General features: G+C 43.7%; 1 protein-coding gene across 1 annotated transcript; it reads left to right on the plus strand.

Annotated features, from left to right (window-relative positions):
* The first annotated feature begins 1,192 nt into the window (after positions 1–1,192).
* bcl2l1 (BCL2 like 1) lies at positions 1,193–26,901 on the plus strand. The gene is made up of 3 exons (XM_044352852.1): positions 1,193–1,323; positions 4,782–5,549; positions 25,877–26,901. Exons 2-3 carry the CDS (start codon positions 4,995–4,997, stop codon positions 26,018–26,020), a joined length of 699 nt encoding a protein of 232 aa, XP_044208787.1. The 5' UTR covers positions 1,193–1,323; positions 4,782–4,994; the 3' UTR covers positions 26,021–26,901.

The raw sequence follows: 26,901 nt of genomic DNA on the forward strand, positions 1-26,901 counted from the left end.
GATTCAGTTAAAGTCATTTAAACGGTTCATGTCATGAGTGGTTATTAATGAAATGATTGTTAAGAGATTGAACGGGTTATTGTTGGGAGTTGTTCCTGTCAGCTACAGGTCAGGGTTCAGTGACTTGCTCAACGGCACTAAAGACAGTTTTAGTCCTGTATATTTGCTAATTTAATCTGTTCATCAGTCTGCCTCACTGACCCTCATGTTTATTTGAAAAGAAGTAAAATAGCTGAGTTGGAAGAGGGATTTCCAGTGTCTTTCTATTACATGTCCACAGGGTGGCGTTGCACTCACACTGCACTCACAATCAGCCTAAGTGCGCTGGGTTTTGGGGTAACAAAGGTTACCATGGAGACCTCTTGCATCCTTTGTTTTGGCAAATAACGTGGAAAGCTGCTTGACAGCTGCTACGTAGACCCCTGTTATTAAAAACACCAGAATTGATAAACTGGTAACAATGAAAACAAGCAGCACCTTTAATAATTCACGTTTATGTCAGACGTGAAGCTTCATTTATTCTAAGCTCTTCGGGTCGGATGAAGCTGTCAACCTGGGGGTCGTGACCCTCACAAGGTCTCGCTGGATTAATCAAAGGGGTCGCGAGATGATATGATACAGGAAAAAAAACAACATTTTGACACAAATTTGTGTTTTTTTTTGTTTTTTTTCAAGCCTTTTTCTAATTTTTGCTTTACTTCTTGTGGATTTCTGTATTTTACCGCCTCGAGCCTAAAAGTGATTCAAATAAAACAAAATAAGCTCTTTCTAGAGCTGCAACTCGATTCCTCGATTAGTCGATCGACAGAAGATTAATCAACTAGATGATTGAATAATGGTTTTAGAGCTGGTTTCAGGTGTGATGATTTATTGCTTTTCTTCGTGGAACATGTTGATAAACTGAATATTTTGGGGGTTTTGGACTGTCAGGCAAAACCAGACATTTGAAGATGTAACCTCGGACTGTGGTGAACTTTAACGGATATTTTTCACTATTCTCTGACATTTTATGGACAAAACGTTCACCACATGAATCAAGACAATAATCCGTAATTTAACTGGACAATGTAACATGTGAGGAGGGGTCCCCGATGGACTTTATGTTTTATTTTGAGGTTGGGGGCCGCTGCTGTGTGTGTGAAGTGAACAGTGAACAGTTTACGTAGAAAACGTAGCTGTGGGCGGATCGGATGTAGCCAGTAGTCGTTGCGTGATCTACGTCGGCGTTTTAGCCTGACAGGCTAGCAATGACTGCTGGATTTATCCCTGCCGTGCCGTGGATTGTGAACCACCAGACATGATTTTATGGAGACCACCCTGCAAGTAAGAGTCTCTGGTGATCGTGTGAATGTAATTGTGTTGCCTGCGCTCGTATCCTTGGTGAAACGAGGTGAGAGAGAGGGAGAAACAGAGAGGGAGGCTTTTCCTCTCAATCCAGAGAGGAAGGAGCTCGACAGATTTGGAAGAACGCTTAACCATAAATATGTTTCCTGCGAGCTTTTTCCTCTCAAATATCATTCTGTTCGATCCGGAGAAACACTCGTAAGCTGCATCAGATGGTTTCTCCACTATAAATACGCCTTTGTTGCTTCACAGTCTGCGAATATGCGACTACAAACACGCCTCAGTGACAGTGACAGCCATATTCAGCAGCCAGCCACAGTAACGTGAATGCAGGCGGAGGGAGAGCTGCTGTGTCTGTAAATGCTTTGTAATGATGATTACTAAGTGTGGTGAAGTCTGTTCAGAGGGTGGTGTCGCTGAGGCATTTTTTATGTGTTGAGGTTAAAGGTCTTATTATCCCTGACAGGAGAAGGGCTTGTGCTGCCTTCAGGCTCTTTAAACTAGTCCGTCCCTTAGCAAACGACTAGTAGGAGAGGTGTGCTTCTGATTAGAAATACCAAGATATCTAATGTGGATGTGGAATGAAAGCAGGGATCATTTGAACACCAGTGACAGGCTTCATAAAAAAAGAGGAGTGCATCGGGCGTGTTTATTAACATCTCACGTCATGCAGTACACAAAATATGCCCTGTGACAGATTAAATGTGAACAAAGAGTGAAAATACAGACATACATCTCGCACCAGTTTTGTACACATAATTTGCCAAATGAAGTCTCCTTACACGGGTTGTTTGCGTGCTGTAGTGTAGCACAGGAAACAGTATCATTTTTGTCTCAGTTTATGTAGAATTTGATCGTAGGGGTGTTTTACATGAGGAGTCTCGATATACTCCAAGAACATCTCTGAAGGCGTCGTGTTACGTAATAGAGGGCTGGGCATGCACGGGGTGGAGGGACGGGGGGGTCGGATTATACGTGCAAACACACAAACACAAGCAAACACACACACACACACACACACACGTACACTGCTGTACACAGAGTGGATGTCTTACATTCTTGGATTTTGACAGTTTATTGTACCGACAGACAGACTGACTGACTGACAGCTTCGGGATATTTTGACGGAGGGAAACGGTGAACGAAGCGAGGATTATACTCCATGTGATTTTATTCAGTATTGCTGGTAAGACGCTGATTTCAGTCTTCATATACTCTAAATTGGAATTCAGATTACAATGTGAGTGAATGTTTACATCGGTTTCCATCGGTAACGCAGATCGAGCTCACAACACCAGCAGCCTTACAGAGACAGTGTCGCTTTATCTGTTAGTTACAGTCCAGATTCCACCCTGGTAAACACCGATGCAGCCTCCGGTTCGCTTTATATGAGTTAATATTTGAGCGATTGTTATGTAGAAATGAGGCGTTCAGGTGCTACTTTTTTTTTTTGCTCCGGGAGCAGTGTGGTGTTTACATCAGTGCTGCTAGGTTTGTAAAACACCACGAGCCACGTGCTGGTTGCTGGGGACCATGTGGCCATTGTAAACACTGCTGCCTTGTGGGTCTTTTTTAGCTACTATACGAGTCTGTTTCTGCGTCTTTAACCGCGAAATATAGTGAAATAGTCTCGTGAAGATATGTGTTTAAGAAGTTGTGGGCTCGATGTTAAACTACAGCTTGTTTGGCCAGCAGCCAGGTTTGACTGTAGTGGGCTTCCATTGTGCTGTTTGGAGGAGTGATCATGTATTATGTAATGTCACCTGCGCTACTATTTGCATGGAGCTCCCCTTCCATCCGCCTCACACACTTATTATTAGGTTCAACCAGTTATCAGCTTAAATGTCAGTATTGTTACAGGAAAGGTCAGGTTCACTTTGGATCACCAGTAGGTCACACTCCTCCCACATGGTTTTTGTGTGACTGGTACAGTTAATGGGGTGGTGACAGCGGAAGATGAGGGATGTGGTCTTTGTCAGACTGACTGGCTCTTTCACATTATCTTCAGGAGTTTACCGGCCACAGGATACTGACATGAATCTTTAATGAAGTAAATGTTTAGTGTAGATCATCATATTAATATCAAGCTGTTGTCTGAAGGTAACATTAGTGCATCTTCTATTCATAATAATCACTGGGAACAACAGCAGAATATTTTAGATAGTGTCAGCAGGCAGATGGCAGAGTAGAACTACTAATTAATCCATGTTTTTCAGAATAACTTTTCTTCAGAGCTATTTGTCAACATGGAAATTATTATCATTTGATTGGTCAAAAAAATAGTGAAAAATGCCTCCAGCATCCCAAGGAGATGTGTTGAAATTGCTTTATTTACAGTTCTAAACTCAAAAGATGGATTAAGAACGATTCATCAGTTATCAAACTGTAACTCTAATATGAATGTATTTGTAGATATTGTAGATTTAATGTTTTTTACCATGATACCTCATCAGTTGTTCTCTCCTGTTATTATTATCCTTTTTATCTCTTAACGGCTGTAATTTGAGAATGATTTTGTATCCATATATTTCTTGTTACTTATAACACATCCACAGATGAACGCTGTTAAACACATATGAACCTGCGTTTGACCCCGTTTGATTACAGTCTGCGATGACGCTTTCCTCCACATCACTGCTGAACCACAGAATTACATAAGATATTGTTATTTGCTAACAGATCATCTGACTTTGAGTTCGTTCCAAGAGTTCATTCTATTGAGTGAAATGGAATTCAACAATATCGTGGTCATTCAGTGGCGGCTGAATGAGACTCAAGTGTCAAATTAGTTGAGAGGAAAAGCAGAACTAATATCTATACATAGTAATCTTAGAATAATGAAACGCAATGCCGAGAAGTGTCAGACCAGTGTTCAACCCAGGATGTGAGAAATGATGTGAAGCCTTAAGTATGAAGTGAGTCACCGCATTCAGGCCAACCTCCAACACTGATAATGAGATAATAACTTGTTGGATTTTGTAAAATATCAAAGTTAAGTCAGTTTTCTATGAGATTGAAGGCCGTGCGTTAGTGTGAGTGAAGGTAAGAGGTCACTGATCAGGACATGGTGGTTGTCTGTGTGGACCTTTAAGCCAGACTGTCTCTCTGATCTCCTCTCACCTAAACCTCACCTTCCTCACACCTCCTCCTCTCTGTCTCTCTCACTGTTTCTCATCCTCTCTATGTCTCACACACACACACACACACACGCTCGCTCCACTATTGTCTCATTAATATCCTCGCCATCTGCTCCATATGTAACAGCCCAATTAGAGAGATGCACTTTGACCCTACCTGTCCAAATTTAATTTGAAAATCTGCAGCCATCCCCACACACTTCCCCTTCCTCTCTCTCTCTCTCACACACACACACACACACACATATCGTGTGCTATAGGCTCTCCAGACTTTGACCTTTCATTGTTGTCTCTCTACAGGGCCTGAGCTGATTTGTCAGCCTTGTATAGGTCTGGTTTTTACCCCCCAAGTGTCCTCTGGATATCAGCTGACGATGGTGGTCTGAAGAGAGGGGACGCGGGGAGAAAGCCTGGCACAAGTGTGTGTTCACTCTAACACAACAAGGCTCAACCGAGAGAGAGAGAGAGCGGAGACGGACCGGAGCAAAGAGAAGAAGCTGATTTGAATTCAAAATGTCTCAAAACAGAGAACTGGTGGTTTTCTACATTAACTATAAACTCACCCAGAAAAACTATCCTCTCAACCACATGGGACTCATAGAGCCTCCCAACAGGACTGATGGGGGGGAGGCGGGGTCGGGTGAGGAGCAGCGGGTAGCGACGCACGCCAACGGGACTTTTAACGGCACGAGTCCCGGGACCCCTCCAGCGTCCCCGCTGCGAGAACAACGGTTGCCTTCAACGACGAGCCTTGACGCGGTGAAAGAGGCCCTCAGGGACTCAGCCAACGAGTTCGAGCTGCGGTACGCCCGCGCCTTCAGCGATCTCCACAACCAGCTGCACATCACGCCGGCCACCGCCTACCAAAGCTTCGAGAACGTGATGGACGAGGTGTTCCGGGACGGCGTCAACTGGGGGCGCGTCGTAGGGCTTTTTGCGTTCGGCGGGGCGCTGTGCGTGGAGTGCGTGGAGAAGGAGATGAGTCCGCTCGTGGGCAGGATCATAGAGTGGATGACGGTTTACCTGGACAACCACATTCAGCCTTGGATCCAGAGCCAAGGAGGATGGGTAAGTCTCTCTCACACACACACACACACACACACACACACACAGACACACGCAAAGAAAAGTGTGTTGGAGTGCTTTCAGTGTGATGCTGTTTCCTTGTGTAGCCTCTTTCATACAAGCACCTTTAATTACTGGGTTCAGTTAGATGAGTGAAGTAAGCTGAGCTCACCTGGATGGTAAATGTCTATGTGGACACTTGAGGATCGATGCAACACTAGAGAACAGCAGTCAGTGTCAGAAAATAAGGATAAATTCTGGAAAAAATGTATGGATGCAAAGCTTTTTGTTGATGTGATGGCGTCTCTGGTGCAGATGTGCTGGTGCAGATGTGGACCAGTGATATCTTGCTTTTATCATGTGCCTGTGGGTCAGCTTCTATCTTGACCTGACCTCCAGAGACTCTCTGTCTCTCTGGTGATGAGGTGATCTAATAACTCCATCATATACATGTTGTGACTGGATAAGCCAGCATGCCAACAGTTCCGTATCAACCTCTGCTTAGATTGTGTCCCGGCACAGCCAGGGGAGGGACAAAAGACTTAAGATTAGATAAAACAGAGCAGACGTAGATAAAGGCAGCACACACCTATAGTGTAAAAAAAACAAACAAGAACCGTCTGAGCTGAAAAGCAGTAAAAGCAGAATGTTTGTGTGGTCAGCAGCTGGTTCAGCTGTTCTCTAATTGATCAGCAGCGTTGAGCTCAATGAGCTGAATCGAACAGGGAGCTTAACAGGCTACATCGGGGCTTTGCAGCCCGCCCGCCTGCCTGGGGATCGAAGTTCTCTCATCACAGAGCGGGATGAAGTCCAGGGCTTTTACAGATAGCCCTTTGTTTTGCTCCGGTCAGTTGATTGGCTCTGTGCTTTGCTTTTTTTTTTTTTTTTCTTCCACTATCTGTCCTCTCTTCTGTTATGTTCTTCACCAAGGCTGCTGCCTGCAGATGAAAGCCCTGTGTTCTCTGGGGTGAGCTCAAAGTGGGCCATCCTGGTACTGACAGTCCCAGTCTGTGTGTGTGTTTGTGTGTGTGTGTGTGTGTGTGTGTGTGTGTGTGTGTGTGTGTGTGTGTGCGTGCTTCCAGGACAGTTAATGTCAGTTCTCTTCCTTTGTGCAGGCAATTTGATGGTATGAAGGAGAGCGGGAGTGAGGGGATGGGAGGGGGGGCTGTTTGTGTTCACTCCAGCTCTGTATAAGGCCAGGTCAAAGGTCAATCCTATGGAAACTGGCACCCCAATGGCTGAAAAGCACACCTAGAGGGAAATCCCACTGGGTAGACTGTGGTGTTGCTGTTGCTACATTTCATTTATGTCAGTGTTGGACTAAAACCTGCAGACAGGAGACGGGACATGAGATGTGATAGTAAAGACATTTTGATGTTTAGTAGCAGCATCTACTCAGGCTACTGATCTCTGAAGCGGATGTTTTTGGTTCTTGCACATGTTCTAGAGGAGATGAGATGAGATTAAAATAATGAATTATAATGAATCAATTTGTCCTGATACTACTGTTTTTGAAGTGTTGATCACAAACTGGAGGCACATTCACAGTGAAGACACATCATTTCTCATCCTGCCCACAACTACATATTTTTACCATCAGTGTCATTAGAACAGCGTCATCAACACATCCGTCATGTGGTTGATCTCCATGATCTCATATAGTCAAAATAACCAAGGCAACTACACACACACACACACACACACACATTTTACACACTTGTACCAGACTAAGTTAGCTTAACAAGTTGGACCGATAGCAGCAGTCAACACAGCTTAGCTGCTAGCGGTTAGCAGTTTGCATGTCAGGGTAACCTGGACTTGGAGAAGTGAATGACTTCATCTGAATTTGTTGAATGGATCAGCGTGCATGGATGTTGCACTAGTACAGTTTCACTTCTCCTGCCTGACAGATCGCATTGTCTCGAGCACATGATGCCACTTCCTCCCTCTCTGTGTATAATTCAGTTTTCTGCTATTTTGGATCCAGTTTCCTGCTGCTGGACACACAGCAGCGGCTCGATACGCGTCTCATGTTGGTTATTCACATCTCGATGCACGCACCTGCCGCAGGGGTAGTCCCGAGCTGCGGCGGCGGCAGACTGAAATAGACGACGCAGTAGGTGTCTTATCATGGCTTACCATCACTCTGTTGCTTTCCCCCTTTATGTCACAATATCACCCTGCCTCACTTTCTCTCTCTTTTGTGGTCTGTCTGTTCAAAGTCAACCTACACTTTTCCCCGAGATGCACCAATGTCTCCGAGAGTAAACCCACATGAGACTCTGTTTTTCTTTTACTTCTTTTTCTCTCTTTCTTCCTTCCCTCCCTCCCTCCCCCCCGGCGCCTCCTCCCAGGAATGAAGCTCAGAGCCGTTGGCAGATGTGGGAACCTGGGTGTAGCTGTGTGAAGCAGGTGTGCCTTTTTAGTGTTAGCTGATGAAATATTAGGTCAAGGTCACTTTCTCAAGTAAGTCAAAAAAAAGTGTCGACATCACAGTAGAGCACAGAGATTTCAGCTCTGGGGGGTTTTTCTCAGATGTTGGGAATTTACAGTTTACAAGTTTGTGGCACAATCTGACACTTTCGAAGTGACTATAAAACAGCATCACATCCCAAAACATCCTCATTTCTTAAGCAAAATGCCAATAAAATTCAAACTCTCAGCTGTGAGGATTTGATGCTTTTCTTTGTTTTATATTGTAGTAAAACGATGAAACGGAGCTGATGGGGTTTGGGTACATCATCATCATCATCATCATCATCGTACATCTCCTCGAGCTCTGTGAAATCATAGTCAACATTTTTCAAAATGTTCTGACATTTTCACTATTTCTCACAGGCAAAACATTTGATTTATTAATCTGACAATGATTTCCTCAATCAGTAAATAATGAAAATAATCATTAGTCACAGTTCTATCCATCAGTCTAGTTTCTGTGTAGATTTATTTACATCTACACAGAATTAGAAAGAAACTATAAAGGGACATTTCAGGGTTTTTTCAGGGTTTATATGTCAAAGAATCACAGAGAAAATGACTCATACTCCTACTAATCTGAGTAAAATGATAAAGCCGTTCAATAAATGTGTGTACAGAGCAGTTTTAAGCAGGAGCTCATGCTACTGAAAACCTGTTATCCCCCGTAACCTCTCACACCTGCTCAGCCTGGTGAACTGGTGAAACAGTTGACAACAGTGACAGTCAAATACTGAAAGGTGTTTTTTTTTTTGCACAGCGCAGCAAACCCTCGCCGTCATAAAAAACTGATAACGTCTCCGCTTAAACGATCCCTCTGGAGCTTATTTCAGAGGCTGCGGGATGCTGAGATATCTGTTAGTAGCTGGGGTTTAGAAGATAAATACGCTCAGCCCGGATTCTCCCTCCGCGGCCTGAGCTTTCTAAAAAAGAAGCGCTCATATATCGTCGGATAATAAACCCTCCTCGGCAGACAGCGGAGGTAGAGACGCTGCCATCCACCTAATAATAAGGCTGTTTCCAGCAGAGCGGGCGATGGCAGTGATTACTCAGTGGAGATTGAGCCGCCTGAAGGTGGGGGTACGGGGGTTATTACCAATTATAGATGAATAATATCTCAACCTGCTACTGGGGGGAAACAATGTTTTTTTTTTCCCCCCCTGACAGACTAATAAAGGCTAAACTCATTTAGAAGAAGCACCGCTGCCACGGTCTGGGGGAAGCTTGGATGAGGATTTCAGGAGAGAAACAAAGGAAAAAAAAAACCATTAGCCCGGTCGCTCTGCTTCATGCTGTCAACGGTCTCTGTGAGGTCAGAGGAAAGTTAACTACAAGAAAAATGTCCTGAAGCATCCGACATCACCTTGTTTTCTTTTTTTTAATCACCTCTGTTACTTCTGCACTTAAAGAACAAGTCTGCTGACATCTCATATGTTTCTTATTATCATTAAATCCTATTAAAAGCCTGATATATCTTATTCCACCAAATGTGGATCATTCCGCCGCTGAAAATAGTCCCCAATAAACTCTCTCTTTCCTCCTGTTTAAGTCACATTTAGTAAAAGCTACAGTGGCCAGCTGAGACACAGACAGGTCGGGGGAACTTGGAAAGTATTGAGAGATGGACTAAGGTGGTGTAGAATAGTGAAAAGGTAACATAAAGGTGTTTTTATAAAGGGCGTGTCGGGGGGGCTGGCTGTGTTGTAAAGTGAGTAAGACTCTGAGGCTGTAATTAAAGGCCTACGGAGGCCAGACCATTGACTTGTTTTGACAAGGGAAACACCTGAGCTTCCTTTGTGCCATTCTCCTTGGCTGACTTATGTACTCTCTCTCTCTATCTCTCTCTCTCTCCCCTCCTCCTCCTCTCTCTCTCTCTCTCTCTCTCTCTCTCTCTGTAATTAACATGCACATAGGATAGGCAGTTAGATCCACAGAGTCGTCTGTCAGACTGCCCTACCAGAGACGAGGAGGAAATCTCACCCCTGGGACCTATCCAGTCCGCCTCCATCTCTCTCTCTCTCTGTCTCTCTCTCTCTCTCTCTCTACCCTTCATCTTCTATACATGTCTCCTCTAGACGCTCTCCTCCCCGGCCAACGATCGATTTTTTGTCCCTTATTTTTTATAGCTCTCTTCCTCGTCCCTCCCTCCTGCTCTATTCATCATTTTCCTTTTATTTCCGCCCTTCCTCCCCTTCTCCCTTTCATCCCTTTTCCCCTCCACGTCTACATCCATCCATCTTCCTTACCAGACTCTATTTGCTGAACGTATCACACACCAGACATGCTACCACACGCCTGGTGAATGTGGCCGTTAACCCCGCGTACCCGTGCTTCTCTCCTGTGTTTGTTTACCGAAGGCGCAGGCACAAACATCGGCCGTGACATCGTCATCATCGCTATCGATTCCCTCTGACTTGATCCCCGCTCCCTCCCCTCCCCTCCCCTCCCCACCGCACCCCCATCCCTGCAGATGTCCCTTCATCTTTTCCCCTTCATCCCTCTCTTCCTCCCTCCTTATCAGCCTCCATCCTCCTCCTCCTCCTCCTCCTCTTCCCTTTATCACTAACAGCGTACGTGTGGCTAATTAACAGAGGTGGTGGTTTGTTTTTTTTTTGTAGTTTTCCTTGTTTTGTTTTAAGGTGGCTGTTTTGCTCATCCAGCAAAGTTCCATGAAGTGATAAAACATGTGGCGCGGGTTGTTGTTGTTGTTGTTGTCGTCGTCGTCGTCCCATATGTTAAGGTTTTATTGTATGGTGGCGTGCTGCAGAGGGGAGGGGGCGGCACCACCAAGTCAGACTGGTCATGTGACTATCTCAGACAAAGAACCTGTGGCCACACACACACACACACACACACACACACACACACACACACACACACAGAGGAATTTGCTTTACTGGCTTTTTAGTTGTGTCCACAGGTGTGTCGTTGCTTCACAGACAGAACTGTCGCTGATCTAAAAGCCACTCAGTCACTGTCTCATTCTTTAACTGACAAATAAAATACACACACACACACACACACACACACACGCACAATGCTCCCCCCAAACCCTCTCTGCATCATCGGATCAATGGCGGCCACTTTTGTTGGAGCGCCATCAATAAGTGCCTCTGTGAGGTGGGCGGTTCCATGCCGATTGATCTCTGAATGTTTTCATGTGAATGTGGTTGTTCAAGCGAGGATGACTCTCTATTGTTTTTTATGCACGCATCCGTTTAAGCTCATGCATTTGTTTGTCATTATCTGTGAGATGCGACGCGTGTATGTATATGTTTGTGCTTAATGGCGTGTGTCAGATTAACAGCCTGGTAGCTAACAGATTGTGTGATCCGGCTCCATGACGAGAACATCAGGGTTGCGTGTTTGTTTTTTTTAGGTGTGTGTGTGTTTGTTGTGTTCATGCCTAGAGGTACACATGTGTCCGACGTGTTTGCACAGAGACTCTTGTTTGCCTTCAAGGAGACGGACCGGGCCAAAGCATTCTTGTACGGTTGCAGGAGGCGGATACATGCTCACGTTTGAGGGAAGTTGGGCTCTGTCGTTCCCGCCGGGTCAGCTGGTCTGCTTTTTACTCTGTTGAAGACAAACTGATGTAAAGACCAATAGAACAAACAACACTCAGGACTTCTTTAGGCTTTAGACAACAACTCCCCTGTGTGGCTGAGTGTGAGTGTTTACAGCTTCTGTCAAATCATTAGCTGGTCATGTGACAAGACAAGACCTGTAGCCCCGGAGCGTCACACACACACACACACACACACACACACACACACACACACACACACACACACACACACACGCTAGAGCCCAACCGATGTATCAGTCAGCCGATATTATTGGCCGATATTGACCAATCACAGATATACAGGCAGCATTTTATGTGTATTTGATCCTTTTTCTTCATTCAAGTGTAACATATATGTACAGGTATTTTTATTTCTAGTTATTTATAATGATCAGTGAAGTTCACATCTTTGACACAAGTGTTGGTGACCACATGTGATGGATCATTAACATGTACATGTTCTGTATATATAAGATTATCAGCTGATAGATCATCAACATCGGACACGAAAATCCAGTATGCACACACACACACACACACACACACACACACACGTACACACATTGAGGCATTAACACAGTCTGTAATGACTATTAGACAGCATCTGAGTCTCTATGTGTGTCTTCTCTTTCATTTAGAAACACACACACACACACACACACACAGAGCAGTTAGATGTGTGTATGTCTCATAGCCAGATGCTGTTTATGTATACAGGCCAGATATCCAGCTGTGTTATAGATGAGTGTGTCTATAGTGCCAACACGCTGCAGACTGGTAGTGCACCTTCACGTGGAGGAGGGACGACAGGACAGAGGTGAACACAGTGGACAGAGAGAGACTAGTGACTCAGCTAGAAGTGTGTGTGCAGCATGTAGGTCAATAGTTTCCACTGCATGTATGGTGCGGTTTTGGTTGCATGTTAAGCAGCTGTATGTTTGCGGCGTAAAGACATCGCGTTCGTGTGCTGCTCCACTTCTCGGAGGCTTAGCGGTGAAATCAGGTCACAAGCGAGTCTTCCCCCCCCCTCCTCCTTTCATCTTCCTCTCCATTCTCTCCTCTCCCTCTGTCTGCTTCTCTCCAGCCCACATCCTTACCCATTCTCTCTTGCGACACATTTAAAAAAAAAAAAAAAAAAAAAATCTTCCCCACCTTCTGTCTTAACGCAGCCGAGCACAAACCCCGAGCATCTGCCTGCACCTCTCTCCCTCCTCTCTGATTGCATTTCATCCCTCTCCATCCTTCTCAACACATCTGTCTCTCTCCTCTCTCTCTTGTTTCTCTCTCTCTCTCTCTCTCTCTCTCTGCTCATATCTGTGATCAGATTATGAGGCATATCATGGGATTAGTGAGTCTCATGGCATGTATTAAAACGGGAGAGCTGAGGGATGGATGGAGAGCGTTGATGAGTATTTCATGGTAATGCTGCACCACATCTCATACAGCACAAGGACTAAATGATGATAAAGAGCACAGAGGCCATCATCGTTAGATTCATCACAGGCTTGTTTGAATGGCCGAAGGGGTAAAGCAATAAAGAGGATAGATATCCTCAGCTGCTCTGCAATAACAGAGGGGGGGGGCGTGGGGGGGGTTGTGCGTGGGATATAGCTAGATATTCATCTCCTAAATCACTTTCTTTCATGTCGTCGGAGTCAGGAAAAACGTACGGTAAAGCGATGGAAGCAGGGTTTCAAGGAAAACTTCCCTACAGATGGAGAGCGAGAGAGGAACCCTGCTCGCTCCTCTTGAGTTTCACCCCAGTTTCAGTTTCCAGTCATTTTCGTCAGCCTCCCCCCCCCCCCCCCCCCCCCCCCCCCACCTCTGCAGCCTGCTTCACCCTCGCTCTTTTGTTCTACTTTTCTCTCATTTTTCTTTCATTTTACTTATTCTGTCTCTCTGAATCCTCTCTTTCGAGTTTCTCTTCCAGACAGATGGCAGGTCTCGGGGTCATGGTGAGGTGTCTGGGTGGGGTGATGGCCTACAGGGCGGAGGGTTATCCACCCAGTTCTCTTGTCTTTACATGCTCAGAAGCATGTGTTCTCTGCCAGACACACACTTCTGAGTGTTTGGACTTCCTGGTGTGTGTGTATATATATATGTATATGTATATGTGTGTGTGTGTGTGTGTGTGTGTGTGTGTGTTGACAGAATGGGGTTTTGTGGAGAGACAGCCCCCAGAGTGGGGCAGGGAACAGATTGGAGTCTGAGCCTCCATGTCCTGACTCATTAATCTCCTCTTTAATTCATGGCCTCACCGCCGGCTCAACACTTCCACACACACACACACAAACACACACACACACACACACACACACACACACACACAGTTACAGAGGCAGCTCCAAGAGTCCAAAAGAAGACCAAAGAGTCCACCTTCAGACACATCGACGTTGGCACAAACACCAGCGAGTGTCACCACTGAGGGGAAGTTTAATGATTCATTTTGCTAATTTTTCTCTGCTTGGAAATGATCCATCACACTTCAAAACAGTTCTGTTGCCCCCCACACTCCCCCCCCCACCCCCCCCCCCCCCCTTTAACACCAGCATGGATCTCATGCTTTGGGTGGTGGTGATGTAGCCAAGGACTGGGAAATAGCTTAATTACTGATTAGCAGGAAAGTGTTCCTGGTGCTGATTGGAACAGTTTTCAGAAGTCCTGCTTTCCGGCTGAACTCCAGTTTTCCATAAAGGTCACAAAAATGAAGATCACACCACTCTCTCTGTAAAACTCTACTTGACCCTGGACTTATTTCAAAGGCAGTGACAGCCTGTCAGCTCGTCATTTCAAATGTTTTATTATTCCTAGCAGTAGAGGGGAACCACATCCAGCACAAAGAAGCCTCTTTATTCAAGCGTAAGATATAAAATAGCTACATAGAAGAACTTCAGCTATATGAAACATGCACATTTTAAGCAACACGATTCAAACGGTCGCCCTCTTCTTCAGCCATCAGCAATTCTAATACGTATTTTCCATATTTTCCTCGCACGGTGGCTGCGTTTTCATCTTTTCCAGCACCCTTGTCACCAGCCTGAAGTAATCTGTGAACTACCACAGTCACTCATAAAAAGGGCATCAGATAAACGCCTGAGCTGTAAGATCGAACCGTGAAGTCGTCCGTCCACTCAGCACTCAGCTCCACCTTAATTCCATCCTGTCCCGCTCATATGGGATCTCTGGTAGCTGGCCTGTGTCCCTTTTAACTGCTGAAAATGCCATGGTGGTTGTGATAAGGATGAAAAGGATGGAAAAAAAAAAAAAAGAGGGAGGAAGGCCTTGAGGAGGAGCAGGAAGTGGAGATGGACCTCGTGGAGATGATGAGGACATTGATAAGGAGGAAACAGGCAATCGCATTGTTGCATTTTTTTTTTTTTTTTTAACTAGACACAGATTCGATGCTACAAGGATCAAAACCAGGCCATCAGGCAAGTTTTGAAGCTGTGGTAAGACTGACGTTAGTATTGGATAAATGAGGAGGCTCATTCATTGAAAGCAGAGGGCTACAAAACATCCACACATTTTTACATTTTTTTTTTGCACATTTATAGTAAAACACTGGAATCTCTTTATTCAGAACTTTGCAGATGAACTTACAGCTTCAAGTCTTTTTGGGTAAGACTCTACACTCATATGAACATATTAGATGTCTCCTATTCGTCCTGGCAGATCTTCTCCAGCTCAGTCTGATTGGATGAGGAGCGTCTGTGAACCACCGTCCTCAGATCCCTCCGCAGAGGTTCGAACATTCAGAAAGTCGAATCTACTGTAGCGCTATCTTGGCTGTATGATTCTGGTGGTAGTTACCTTCACCCCAGTCTGAGGTTGTGTACACTCATGGAGAAAGGTTTCTTTAAGGATCTTCTACATATTCCTTCATTCTGACTAGAAGCAGCGCCAGGAGCACGATGCTGCCACCACCAGGATTCACTGGAGGGAGTTCAGCTTACATTTTCCTTCTCATCATACTCTTGGACCGCCTTTTTGACAAACTCCAGGCCTGCTGTCATACACCTGTTTATTCAGGAATAACTTCTGCTCGTCCCTCCGGCAGGTTCTTCCATCTCCGCAGAGGAGTTCTGGCCCCTCGTGGATCCAAACTTTTTCTATTTCATAGTAGAAGAAATGGTTTTTACACACTTGTTCAGATCTTTGCCTCAAGACAATTTGAATTCCTTTGGCTTGGTTTTTGATCTGACAAGCGCTTGTCTTTTTTAAAGAGAATCTGCCACAGGTGGACTCAAAGCATGACGTTTAAAGGAATCAATCATTAATCAAAGCAGCCAACAGGATGCACCTGACCTCAGATTGAGTCTGGATACTGATGTGAACGATATTCATTCTCTAGAAAGGTCATTCACGCTGTCATTAATGTTGTATTTCACATCTCAGATCCAGTCTGTCATCCAGCTTGATGCAGGTTTTTACTGTGTGGTAATGAGTATTTCTTCAGGCCGTTTATCTGCATCTTAGAAGTGAATCTACAGTTTCCCTTGATGTTGCTGAGTCACTGTGATCTGATGATCTGCACATGGTCTGTTTAGAAGAGTGTAAGGCAGAGGTAATCACGCACACGCACGCACACACGCACACACAACATCCAGTGTTCTTGGAACTTCATACTTGCTTCTTTGCTTTAGTGACATCATCTCATTTCACCAGCCAGAACATCATGTTGTCACCTCCCCGTGTTGCTCCGTAAACAGTATTTCATCAGTCACACGGCTGCAACAGCGAGTTGACTCAATAAACAAAAACACAGCGTGTTCCACGTTGCGCTCGGGGCCCAGGGACACCACAGTGTGTGTGTGTGTGTGTGCACATCAGCCATGCGACGTTCGTGTGTACACATCCCAAGTGTTGCAACTTACAGGAAGTGTTGCTCAGCTGCAGCCAGTTTACATTTTTAAGTGTACTAAGAACCAGCGTCTTCTCCTTGTGACTCTCAGAGACTCTTCAGCCTCCAGGTCACTAGCTTCAAGTGAACTCCTGAACTGTGATCTTGCTTTCTCTTTTCCTAATGTGCTCAGAACAAGGCTAGCATTGTCTAATCTGTCTTGTTAAGGGTGTCTTTTTTGGAATTTTTTGTAAATTAATCATCCAAAAAAACTCCTCACTGGCTGGTGGTTGAACAGAGCATCCTTCAGTGCTTGTCTTCCACTTTTTTATGATGCAACTAACAATTACTGTCATTATCCATTCATCTGGAGGCTAGGGGAGTGCCATATTGTTCACCAGAATATCAGTATCATTTTTATTATGATCAAAAAAAACTCATATCATGATAATGGCAATATTCTGACTTGTTGGTCTGATGACGTCATACCATTACACACAACAACAACAACAACGGTACCGACTCCACGCTGGAGGAGTTAGTTCCAAAAAGAGGAGCAACTTCAGTGGTGTGGAAGTGGTTTGGTTACAAAAGATCAGATGTACAACAAACCATAATGTGTAAGAAGAAGAAGACTGGAACAACCCAATCAAAAGGAGGCAATACAACTATACAAATATCATTATCACAGAAATATCCTGAAATATGGTGATATTATTTGAGGGCCCTACTGGAGGTCATTGTCTTGATCAATGGATTCATTGATTGGTCTATTAAATATCAGAGCGAAAAAAAAGTCTTTGTGGACGTCATCACATGTCGTTTAGTCCAACCATCAGTCCAAAACCCCAAATCAGTCAGTTTACAGGTCGACCAGTACAATTTATTCTCTAAAAAAAATGTCTTAAATGATTAGTTAATTATCAAAACAGTTGTGGGGATTTTGATCCATTGTGCGTCAGACGATGTTTGCTACATTTTAGGGGGTTTTTTTTAAAGTCCATTTATTTTGTCCATACAAGGAAACAGACTACAGTACATTACAAACACAGCTGTCATTTCCTGCTACTTAGGATTTCCTTAGATTTTGCCCTCAAAGAAAACCGGACAACTTTCTCACCCTTTCCTTACCTTCTTTTCTGTCGGGACATTGACTGATTATGTGGATGTGACCTTAGTTATGACTCAGCACACTCGCACTGAATAGATATTCAGATATGGCCTTTACAACTCAGGCATGGGGAATTCAAAAAATGTTCAGGGTGCAGTTTGGAGATGTGTCAGAACACTGAAACAGTTTCACATGTAGGGTTTGGTATCGAACGGGTTCCGAATTGAAACCAAAATGGATTGTTGACGTGACATTTTCACTGTCACACAAGATAAAAATGAATATAATTAGTATTGTCATCATTAACATATGGTGTGACTGTCTCAAGCAAGTAAATTACAACTTTTATAAATTAAAAAGAAAAGCATAAAAACGATGATAAATACCTCAGGCATAATTTTACAATGTCTGTTTTTAGTAAATGGAAATCAATTTTTCATCCACATGTTTCTAAAAGCACAGGAACTTGATACATGTTGTTACTGAACAACCATGTTCTCCGGTGTGACACCACATCCTGATTTTAAATCAGGCAATTCCACAGACAGCTTTTTTTAGTTGAAGGATCCCATTCAGGGTCATGTTCCTGACGCTCCCTATGAAGCATGGATGTATAAAGAGAACCGGATACAGTGAGGCGAGGCCCTGTTCATTCTTATGAAAGTTGCTCAATGGCGCATGGAGCCAAAAAAAGCCACTTCCTGCTGTAACAAATTACCCGGATAAAAACATAGTGAGCACGCTCTATGGGCCCAATGCGCCCAATACGCCCATAGAGCGTGCTCACTAGTGACTTCTGCCAGCCAAGACCGCTAACTTCCGATTTAGCCCTTCGGCTGACTTGAATAGGGATAAAACAATTTAAGGATACACAATATTGGATTTTTTGTTTGATATGGTGGTGATGTCGACACCGATATATGTACACGCTTTTGTTTTCCAACTGGCTGAGGAGACTATTACACGTACAATGGTGTAATAGTCGTGATTGTACTAAGTATGATGAAGAAAGACAATATGAAGGAAGAACATCGGAAGTCTGGAGTTCGGGAGCTCAGCATTAGAACTTTAATGAACCTGCCAAGTGGGAGGAGCAGTAGAGTTTTTTATTGGCTGGGATTTCATCTCTGGTCCACACTCTGCAGCAGAAGGTGACGGGAATGAAGCTAATGCGCTGGTTGCCAACTGCTGTTATAAACCAAAAAGAAGAGAAGTTTTTTCAAACAGAGTGGTACATCCTGTCAGCCAAGGTATTTCCTATCTATGCAGCTAAACACAGCAGCTCCTCTTGTAGTTCATCTTGACAAAAGGCAGTGGTTGCAAGCATTTTCGATTTAAAGACTAAATAATTCTCTCTGCGAGATGAATGTGAAGTATGTTGTGAACTTTCTACTGCGTCACTCAGAGACGTTTAGTGGAGCGGAGCAGCAAAGTCCAGCAGTAACAAACGAGACACGCTGAAGCATAAAACAACCTAAACCAACTCTTAGGTGAAGAAAATAACTGGGTGCTCAGTCTGTTTCACCTCAAACATCCTGCATCTGCTCAGTGTCTTGGACAGCGATGGCTTCCACCGGAGCTAACGGTGCAGAGAGCAGAGAGGCTGCTCTCCAACTGCTGGAGACATGATGTTAATAACACAGTGGAGCAGTCTGCCTCCCCCTCAGTCTCTTATTCACATACATGTAATAATTTTATTAATTAATGCAGGTAACTTTTTTTTTTAAATAAAAAGGCTGCAGACCTTTTATCTTATCTGCCAATTATGTTTCATTTTGTATTTGGTTTTGCACACAGTAAGAATCAAGAATCAGCTTTGACTTGATAATACCATACTGAATGGACACCAAGAATCAGAATTGAGATTCCCAAAGATTCACACCCCCCTAACAGATGATGTGTTTGTGGAATCAACAAGCAGAATCAGATATTTTTTAAAAGGCTACAAACTTCCCACATCTCTCCGTCCCATCATAGAAAAATACCGCCATCATTGAATGATTTCTTTATCTCTCTCTCATGATTCATGGCTCCCCACATGACCTACAGATCCAACAACCTCATGTGCTCATTTGTCCCTTCTCTCTGGATGAGACTGGTTCAGAGCTGGTTGATCTAGATTGTTTTTGTCAACTCATTGCTATTCAGAGGGAGTGTTACACACACACACACGCACACTCACTCTCACTCAAAGAGGCTTACGTGTGAGAGTGCATGTGTGTCCGGGGTGAACAGCCTTTGTCAGCTTTCTAACAAGAGTGCAGAACTTTCCTGAAGCCTCTGGATTCTCCTCTGCATGTGAATGGGGACATCGACCGCTCTCTTCAGCGCTGTTTCGTCACAGCAACGGTCGCTGCATCTTTCAGGCAGTTTCCAGCATCTGCATGTGGCCAGTGTGGCCTGAATGTCATGTGCTCTGCGGGTTGCTAGTAAGCAGTCTTTTGTCTGTTGAAAGGAAGCTGTCTGGATCAGATGTTGCAGCATCTTCACACAGACACAGAGACAGAAACCCGTCCAATGACAGAAATATCAGAGCTGAGTATTCTTGTTAGCAATATTGGTGTTTTTTTTTAGACTAAATAAACTAAATGATTTATTTAACAAAACATATGAATCTTTACAGTTTCAGTTTGATACACTCTGTTGTTACTGTGCGCTCACATCAACCAGGATTTCTTCTCTCAGGCACCGTACAGACTGTCCCGTCTTATTTATCAGCCTGTCATATCAGTTGATGGGATGTAAGAACCCTGAGAGGAAGACTGTAGACTCAGGACTTTCTAGGACTACTTTCTAGTTAAACAAAATAAAATAATTCGTAGTTGATCTCCTTTTAAAAGACACTAGAAGTACACAGAAATCACAGATAAGACAGTGGAGGATGGATACAACATTTCTCATATCAGGTCGCTGTTGTCATTTTTTGTTATGTTACCTTTTATTATGGAAAGCAAAGCATGATAACCAACCTCCGCACTTATTGATATGATATTCTTATTTGAGAGTTTAAAAAAAATCACTTGACTTGTCTAACTGACACGACTGTAAGTTTCTATCAGCCTCAGATAAACTTTGGAACACATTTTTACACAGAGTGAAGACTGGATCTTTGTCCTCTTCACCTACATGAGAAGCATGTTAGGAATGTTCAGTATGAAGAGGAGGAATGATTACGCCAAGCCAAAGCTACATACGGACACCTGACTGTTGTTGACTATTCTGCAATTGCTCGCTACATCAGCTGACGTATATAGAGATACAATATATTATGATAAGCAAATATCAGCCGCGAGGCTTCAGATTGCTTCTGTCAGGAAACAGTCTTCACAATGATGCAACAAATCTTCAGAACAAACCAGCTAATGTTTGGCTTTTTTTGTCTAATACGTGATGTAAATGTATCAATAAGGAGATCAGTTAAGGAGATTTTGCTCACACATCCTGATATATGATTGTCACATCCAGTGTGACATCATGATTACACAAACAATTGCTCATATTAACACAATGTCCTTTTTCAAAGTGTCCCTAATTTATTGAATTTCAATCTGTCTTCTGTTCCTTTTTTTGCTGAAAAGGATGTGAGATGTTAATCAATGATAGGTGTGTGTGTGTGTGTGTGTGTGTGTGTGTGCGTGCGACGTGGTCAGGGGGTTCCACCATCAGGGGATTTGAGCGTTGCAGCTTGTTATGGTGCAACACCAGCGCAACCAACGAGTCAGAGCTGATGAATGGGAAACTCCTGCTAATGATGGTTACAATGCTCTCCTCTCTCCACATGTAGCATCGGGCCATTTATCAGCCACAGAGATGCTCAAGCCCAGACACACTCTCGCACACACATCACACACGCTAATCAGCTGCTTTTCCGGTAGCCATGGCAACCAACTGCAGAATCTCCTTTCCCCGTGCCCCCTTCGCTTTTTCTCTTTCCAACCTTTGGCTTTCATGAGCTAATCCGTCCCTCGTCCTTTTCTTTCTTCTCTCCCCGGCTAACGAAGAAAGAGAAAGTTTTAAGACGTAGAAAAGAGGGGAAAAAGAACAGAGACGAGGCCTGAAAGAGCTCTCCGGGCCGCTGCCGACTACCTGATTTCCTCTGGGAACAGAGCAGATATAAAGAAATAAAGGCGTGACCGTGTGAAAGGGAAAAGGCAAGGTGGAAGGTAGATAAAGAATGGGTTTACCTGCCAGGTGGGACTAAAGGAGATTGAGTGTATCAAAACCACCTGTGCTGCTTTGACATGCAGATACTGAACTGACTGGTAACGCCGGTAAAGAAATAAAGCGAAGGCCCCCTCAGGCATTCCCAAGTGAAGAAGTTAATTTATGAGCAGATAGCATGAAGGTAATGAAACGGAGAAGTGATTCTTTTTTTTTATTTTTTTGAATTATGTGTACAAATGCTCAAAAAAATGAGTGGAACTGGAAAGCTGCAGGCAGCGTTGAGTGATTTTTGTTTGTGTGAGACATCTCATTTGAATCTGAAAATATATTTAAAAAAAAAAACTGGCTCTGGAAATAGATATCAAAGCTAAAGATCATCCCTACCATTGGATTTAGCATGTTAGCATGTGTAGCCTTTAAGCACATCACCTGCATGGTAAACAAGGCAGTGTCAGGAACAGTCTGGATACAACATGAACGTGAACAGGTAGTGTGAAGAGAAACAAACACATGGAATCAATACTACACAGATATGTCCTTTTGGAAACTAATATCACATATCCTCTCTAGGATGTTAATGTATGCGATGTCTGATAGATCTTATTCCTCTGAGCTGCAGAGCTGTTGCACTGGGTGACATGTTCCTTCATTAAGATGAACATGGGCACTGTAGTTTATTTGAAATCAATCTCACACACACACACACACACACACACACACACACACACACACACACACACACACACACACACACACACACACACACTCCTCTAAACCGCTTCTGGAAATATTCTCTAGAGCACCATATGTGTGTTCATCCACAGCTGAAAATAGTCCCCAAGTAAATTCACTTTTTACTCCTGTTTGAGTAATGTTTGCTAAAAATGTTCAAGTGCTAGAGACAGACTGGTCAAAGAGAAAGGAGATTGTTTTTTTTTGGATTTTTTATGTGACCTGTTGACAATAACAAAAACATAGATAATCACCAGCTTGATCCTTAAAGCCATTATGTATCCTTTGGTCTATGTGGACTGTTTTAGCCCCGGTAGCATGAGAGATGTATCCTCTAACAGACACATTTGTTGTGGACTCTGGTAGAGATTGTTCATGCTTTGTTCAGTGTTTGGATATTATTAAGAAGAGTCTTGGTCTTGCATACAGGAAGTGTAGACATTAAAGCATAGGTTTAAAGTTTTTTGCCAAAATGCATGTAAAAGTTGATGTGAAGCTTATATTCAGCTTCATCAGTCTGAGTTAGTCACATCAAGTGGATATCTGACACATTTCCAGTCTTTTTAGCATCAAAGTCCCTCTTTGTGTTTCCCTGTTTAGCTACAGTGGAAGTATTTTAACAAAAAGAGGAAGTGTAGGAAGACTGTGGATTTTTTCCCACATCACTAACATTTGAAGTGCATTATGAAGGTATCCTCTAATGTTTAGTATGAACATGATTATAGCAAGAAAAACCTGTTTCAGTTCTCTTTTGGCAACCTGACAGGCCTGAAGAATTGTGAACTCGTCCTTAAACTTTTCAGCTAAAGTGTAATTAAGCAAAACTACAGCATCTCCTTAAGCGTCTGTTGATAAATGGTCATTAAAGCAGCTATATAATTCTTATTTAATAAGCAGAATCTTAGCTGTGAACACTAGAGTGTCTCTTCTTGGCTGTTACATCTATCATGAATATATAATATAAGCATCCACATAACATTCCACTGCTTTTGAAAGAGCTTTTCCTTTGCATCCCTCGGCACTCAATCACCTCACCACATAATCAATATGCCTTGCTTGATGATATATTTCCTCCCCACTGAACGATAACATGTCCTTACTTGTCCTTTTGTACAGATGTCAGTCATCATCACAAGGTGCTGTAATGTCATCTACACCCACATTCCTCACATTGTTTGCAGGAAGAGATAGGCGGTGGTCAACTCGCCCCTTTTGTCAGGCCGCAATAAAACACTGACTCAGATTACATGATGTACAGTGCAGCGTAATAAAACTTATCTCATTATTAACTTTAATACCATTTATCAATCCCCCTGTGGCTAGTTTCAACTGCTTTGTCTCACTTTGAGTTCTGTGTATCAGTCCATGTTTCCAACTATGTCATAAGTTACTGGGATGGTTCATTTTGGTGGGATGTTTCTTTCTGTTCATGTGCTGTATCAAGGCCTTCAGGAAGTCAAGGCGAGGTCGAAGGCAAACATTTACTCTTTCTTGGCAGCTTCCTCACGTGCTGTCGGTTAAAAAAGAGTCTTTGATTCCTCAGAGTCAGAGCGAGGCCTCGCTGGAGCAGGACAGAGTGTCAGAGAGTAAGATCTGTCCCGGTGAGTAACAGATGAGGAATGATGTGGGTTGAAGGCAAAATTCTCGCCTTGAGTGAACCTTGTATAAGAGGCTTTTCAAAGTTACATATTTACAGATTCCTCAGGTCCTTTTCATTGACAAGGAAACAACACACAAGTCTAACAGCCCCTCACAAATGTTTGCTCTCTTCGGCAAGTATTTTACAGTAGAAGCATGTGTGTTTATTTAGAGCTAAACCATGAATGAAAAGAGCTACTGTGAGACGGGGGCTTGGCCCTCTCAGAGGCCTCAAACTGCCTTTCACATCCACAGAACTGAAACTACTCAACGCTGTCAACAAAATGTTTGCTGTAAACAAATAAATGAGCTGTAATGTATGTTAATATCAAATGGAGAGCCTAGTTATGACCTTTATGGACTCCTAACAGCTTCTACACCTCTGGAGCTCCAGTAAATATTGGCTGAGACAGGAGTTATTTCCCAAGTTCAGACTAAAACCCAACTTACTGTAGATCATTATTACTGGAGTCGCTCTATTAGATCCAATATTGGATACAGATTTGATTACAACTAAATAAATACATTTTAAACTGTACAGTAAATCATCCATTAAAGAAATCCAAGTCTGGTAAATGATGGATGAGTGGACCATAGTGTTAACTTATTGACTCTTTCTCCACTTTATCTCTTCATATGTGTACACTGGATTCACTGGATTAAAGTCAAGACTCTGTTGACTGAGTTGATTGAACGCTGTTCTGGACTCAAAAGTGTCAGGGTTGGTCAGCCCAGAGTTCAAGCTCAGTTCAGATTTTGATAAACCTGCTTCCCGGAACAGACCCCCAGCTTCCAATAACTCATTTTATACTCCTACGATCGTATCCTCTACTTAATTACTGTTTCTAGCACCAGCCCAACCTCTCCCTCCCTGTTTGCATTCTTTCTGTGATTCAGTGGTTACTTTCACTTTCTTCCTGTCTGTCCCCTTCATCAACAGAGTTTCCAGTAACAGCCCCCCCCCCCCCCCCCCCCCCCCTTACAGATCATGTTTACAGAGTTAAAGCTTTGACAGTTTTGAGCATCATCATCATGACTCAGTGGGCCATGTCCATCTCAGCTGATCTGTTGTTGTATTTGAGATTTGAGTGTTCTGGCGCCTCCTTGTGGTGCCAGCACACAACAACACTGTGTGCTGTTGGTGGCTTTCCCTGTAGCTCATTTCCAGGAAATGATTTCAGTGGGCGGCTACGCAGGCTTTGCAATCTGAGGACAACAGTGGGAAAGAATGTCAGCAGCAACAGGAATCTGCTGCAGAACTGGTGGGATGCTGACAAGGGCAGGGGAGGGGAGGGGACGGGTGGGGAGGGGTGGGAGGAGAGGGGTTTGTTGGAAATTTTTTTTAAAGTGAGATGTGCCGTGACAGGGTTCTAACACTGGCTTTAATGATGTGGATTTTTCCTTTAATCAATCAGATCTTGTTGTTACTGTGCACAGCGTGGATGCAGGTGGCTTTTGGGGTTTTTTGTGGTCATGATGTCACCTTACCTGTATGATTGCTGTGGTGGATGGAAATTTCCACATGTGACCGTGTGGGCTCTGACAGTCATACGGATACCCAGCTGTGGGTGGCAAAGCAGCAGTCTGCTTGTTTGAGGCCTCGAGACCTTTACAGAAGGGAATCTACCTGACTCTCTTTTTTTTTTTATTTTGTTTTGTTTTGTTTTGTTTTTTGAATGGGGAATTTTGGGAAGTGAACATTCATGTGGGTTTTCTCAGATTTGAATACATCTCACATAGTCAGCAAAAAGCGCCTTCGGTGTTTAACCTTTCCTTTTCCCTTTTCTTTTTTTTCTCTCCAGGAGCGCTTTGCTGAAATCTTCGGGCAGGACGCGGCGGCAGAGAGCAGGCGGTCTCAGGAGAGTTTCAAGAAGTGGCTGCTGGCGGGGATGACCCTGGTGACCGGGGTGGTGGTGGGGTCGCTCATCGCCCAGAAACGCCTGTGAGGGGAGATAACGAGACAACCCTCCTCACACTCTGCACCCTGGCCCCTCTCCACCTGCCTCCTTCACTGCCCTCAACATACACACAACCACGGAAATTAAAATGAAGGTCCTGTTTGTCTCGTCGGAACTGCTGATGATGTTTACTTTTTTTTTTTTTCTTCCCGTTCACGCATCCTACAAAGGACTGAGAATCCTCATGAGTTGAACTTTTGGGAAAATGACAGAGAAGAGGAGGAGTATTCATGTGTTCACCTTGTTCACGCCTGATAAAAGATGCGAGGCAACCATTTGTTCCTTTTACTCCTTTCTCCACTGGTTCCTGTATCATTTTTCGTTCTGTATGTATATATTAGTTTTAACAAATTTCTTTTCCCATTTTCCTCCTCAAAAGAGGTTAAAACTGATGCTGGTCTTACGATTTACCCCAAACCCGTCTGATATAATGAGTCAAGTGTGTTGCGGGGCCTGGGCTGTTCTACATGTCTTGTCTTGAAGTTTGTTTTGTTGCCAGGCTCTTGGTCCCACAGTCAGCTCCACAATAGCTTTGTATGTGCCATATGAAAGCAGGGGAGGATGTAGCACCTGCCCCTCGACAGCTTTGGTAGTTCCCACTTCCTGCCAGCCACTCTGGAAATCAACACTTACAGTATAACATCATGCTGCATTACTCTATACACTGATTGTTTTGTCTCGCCTGTCCTTCATGTTATTGGTTTTGTATGAAAGGTGAATTAAGAACATGTTTTAGCTAACGAATCATGGGAGTCTTAAACTAAAAACCCAATGGGAAACTAAACCCTCTGCTTGTTTGTTGTTGCTTGATTGTTTTTTGCATTTGGTTTTGGATTTCTGAACCATTAAAACCCCACTGCTCCCGCTGA

Source organism: Thunnus albacares, chromosome 5 (genome assembly GCF_914725855.1).
Source record: "Thunnus albacares chromosome 5, fThuAlb1.1, whole genome shotgun sequence".
Lineage (NCBI taxonomy): Eukaryota > Metazoa > Chordata > Actinopteri > Scombriformes > Scombridae > Thunnus > Thunnus albacares.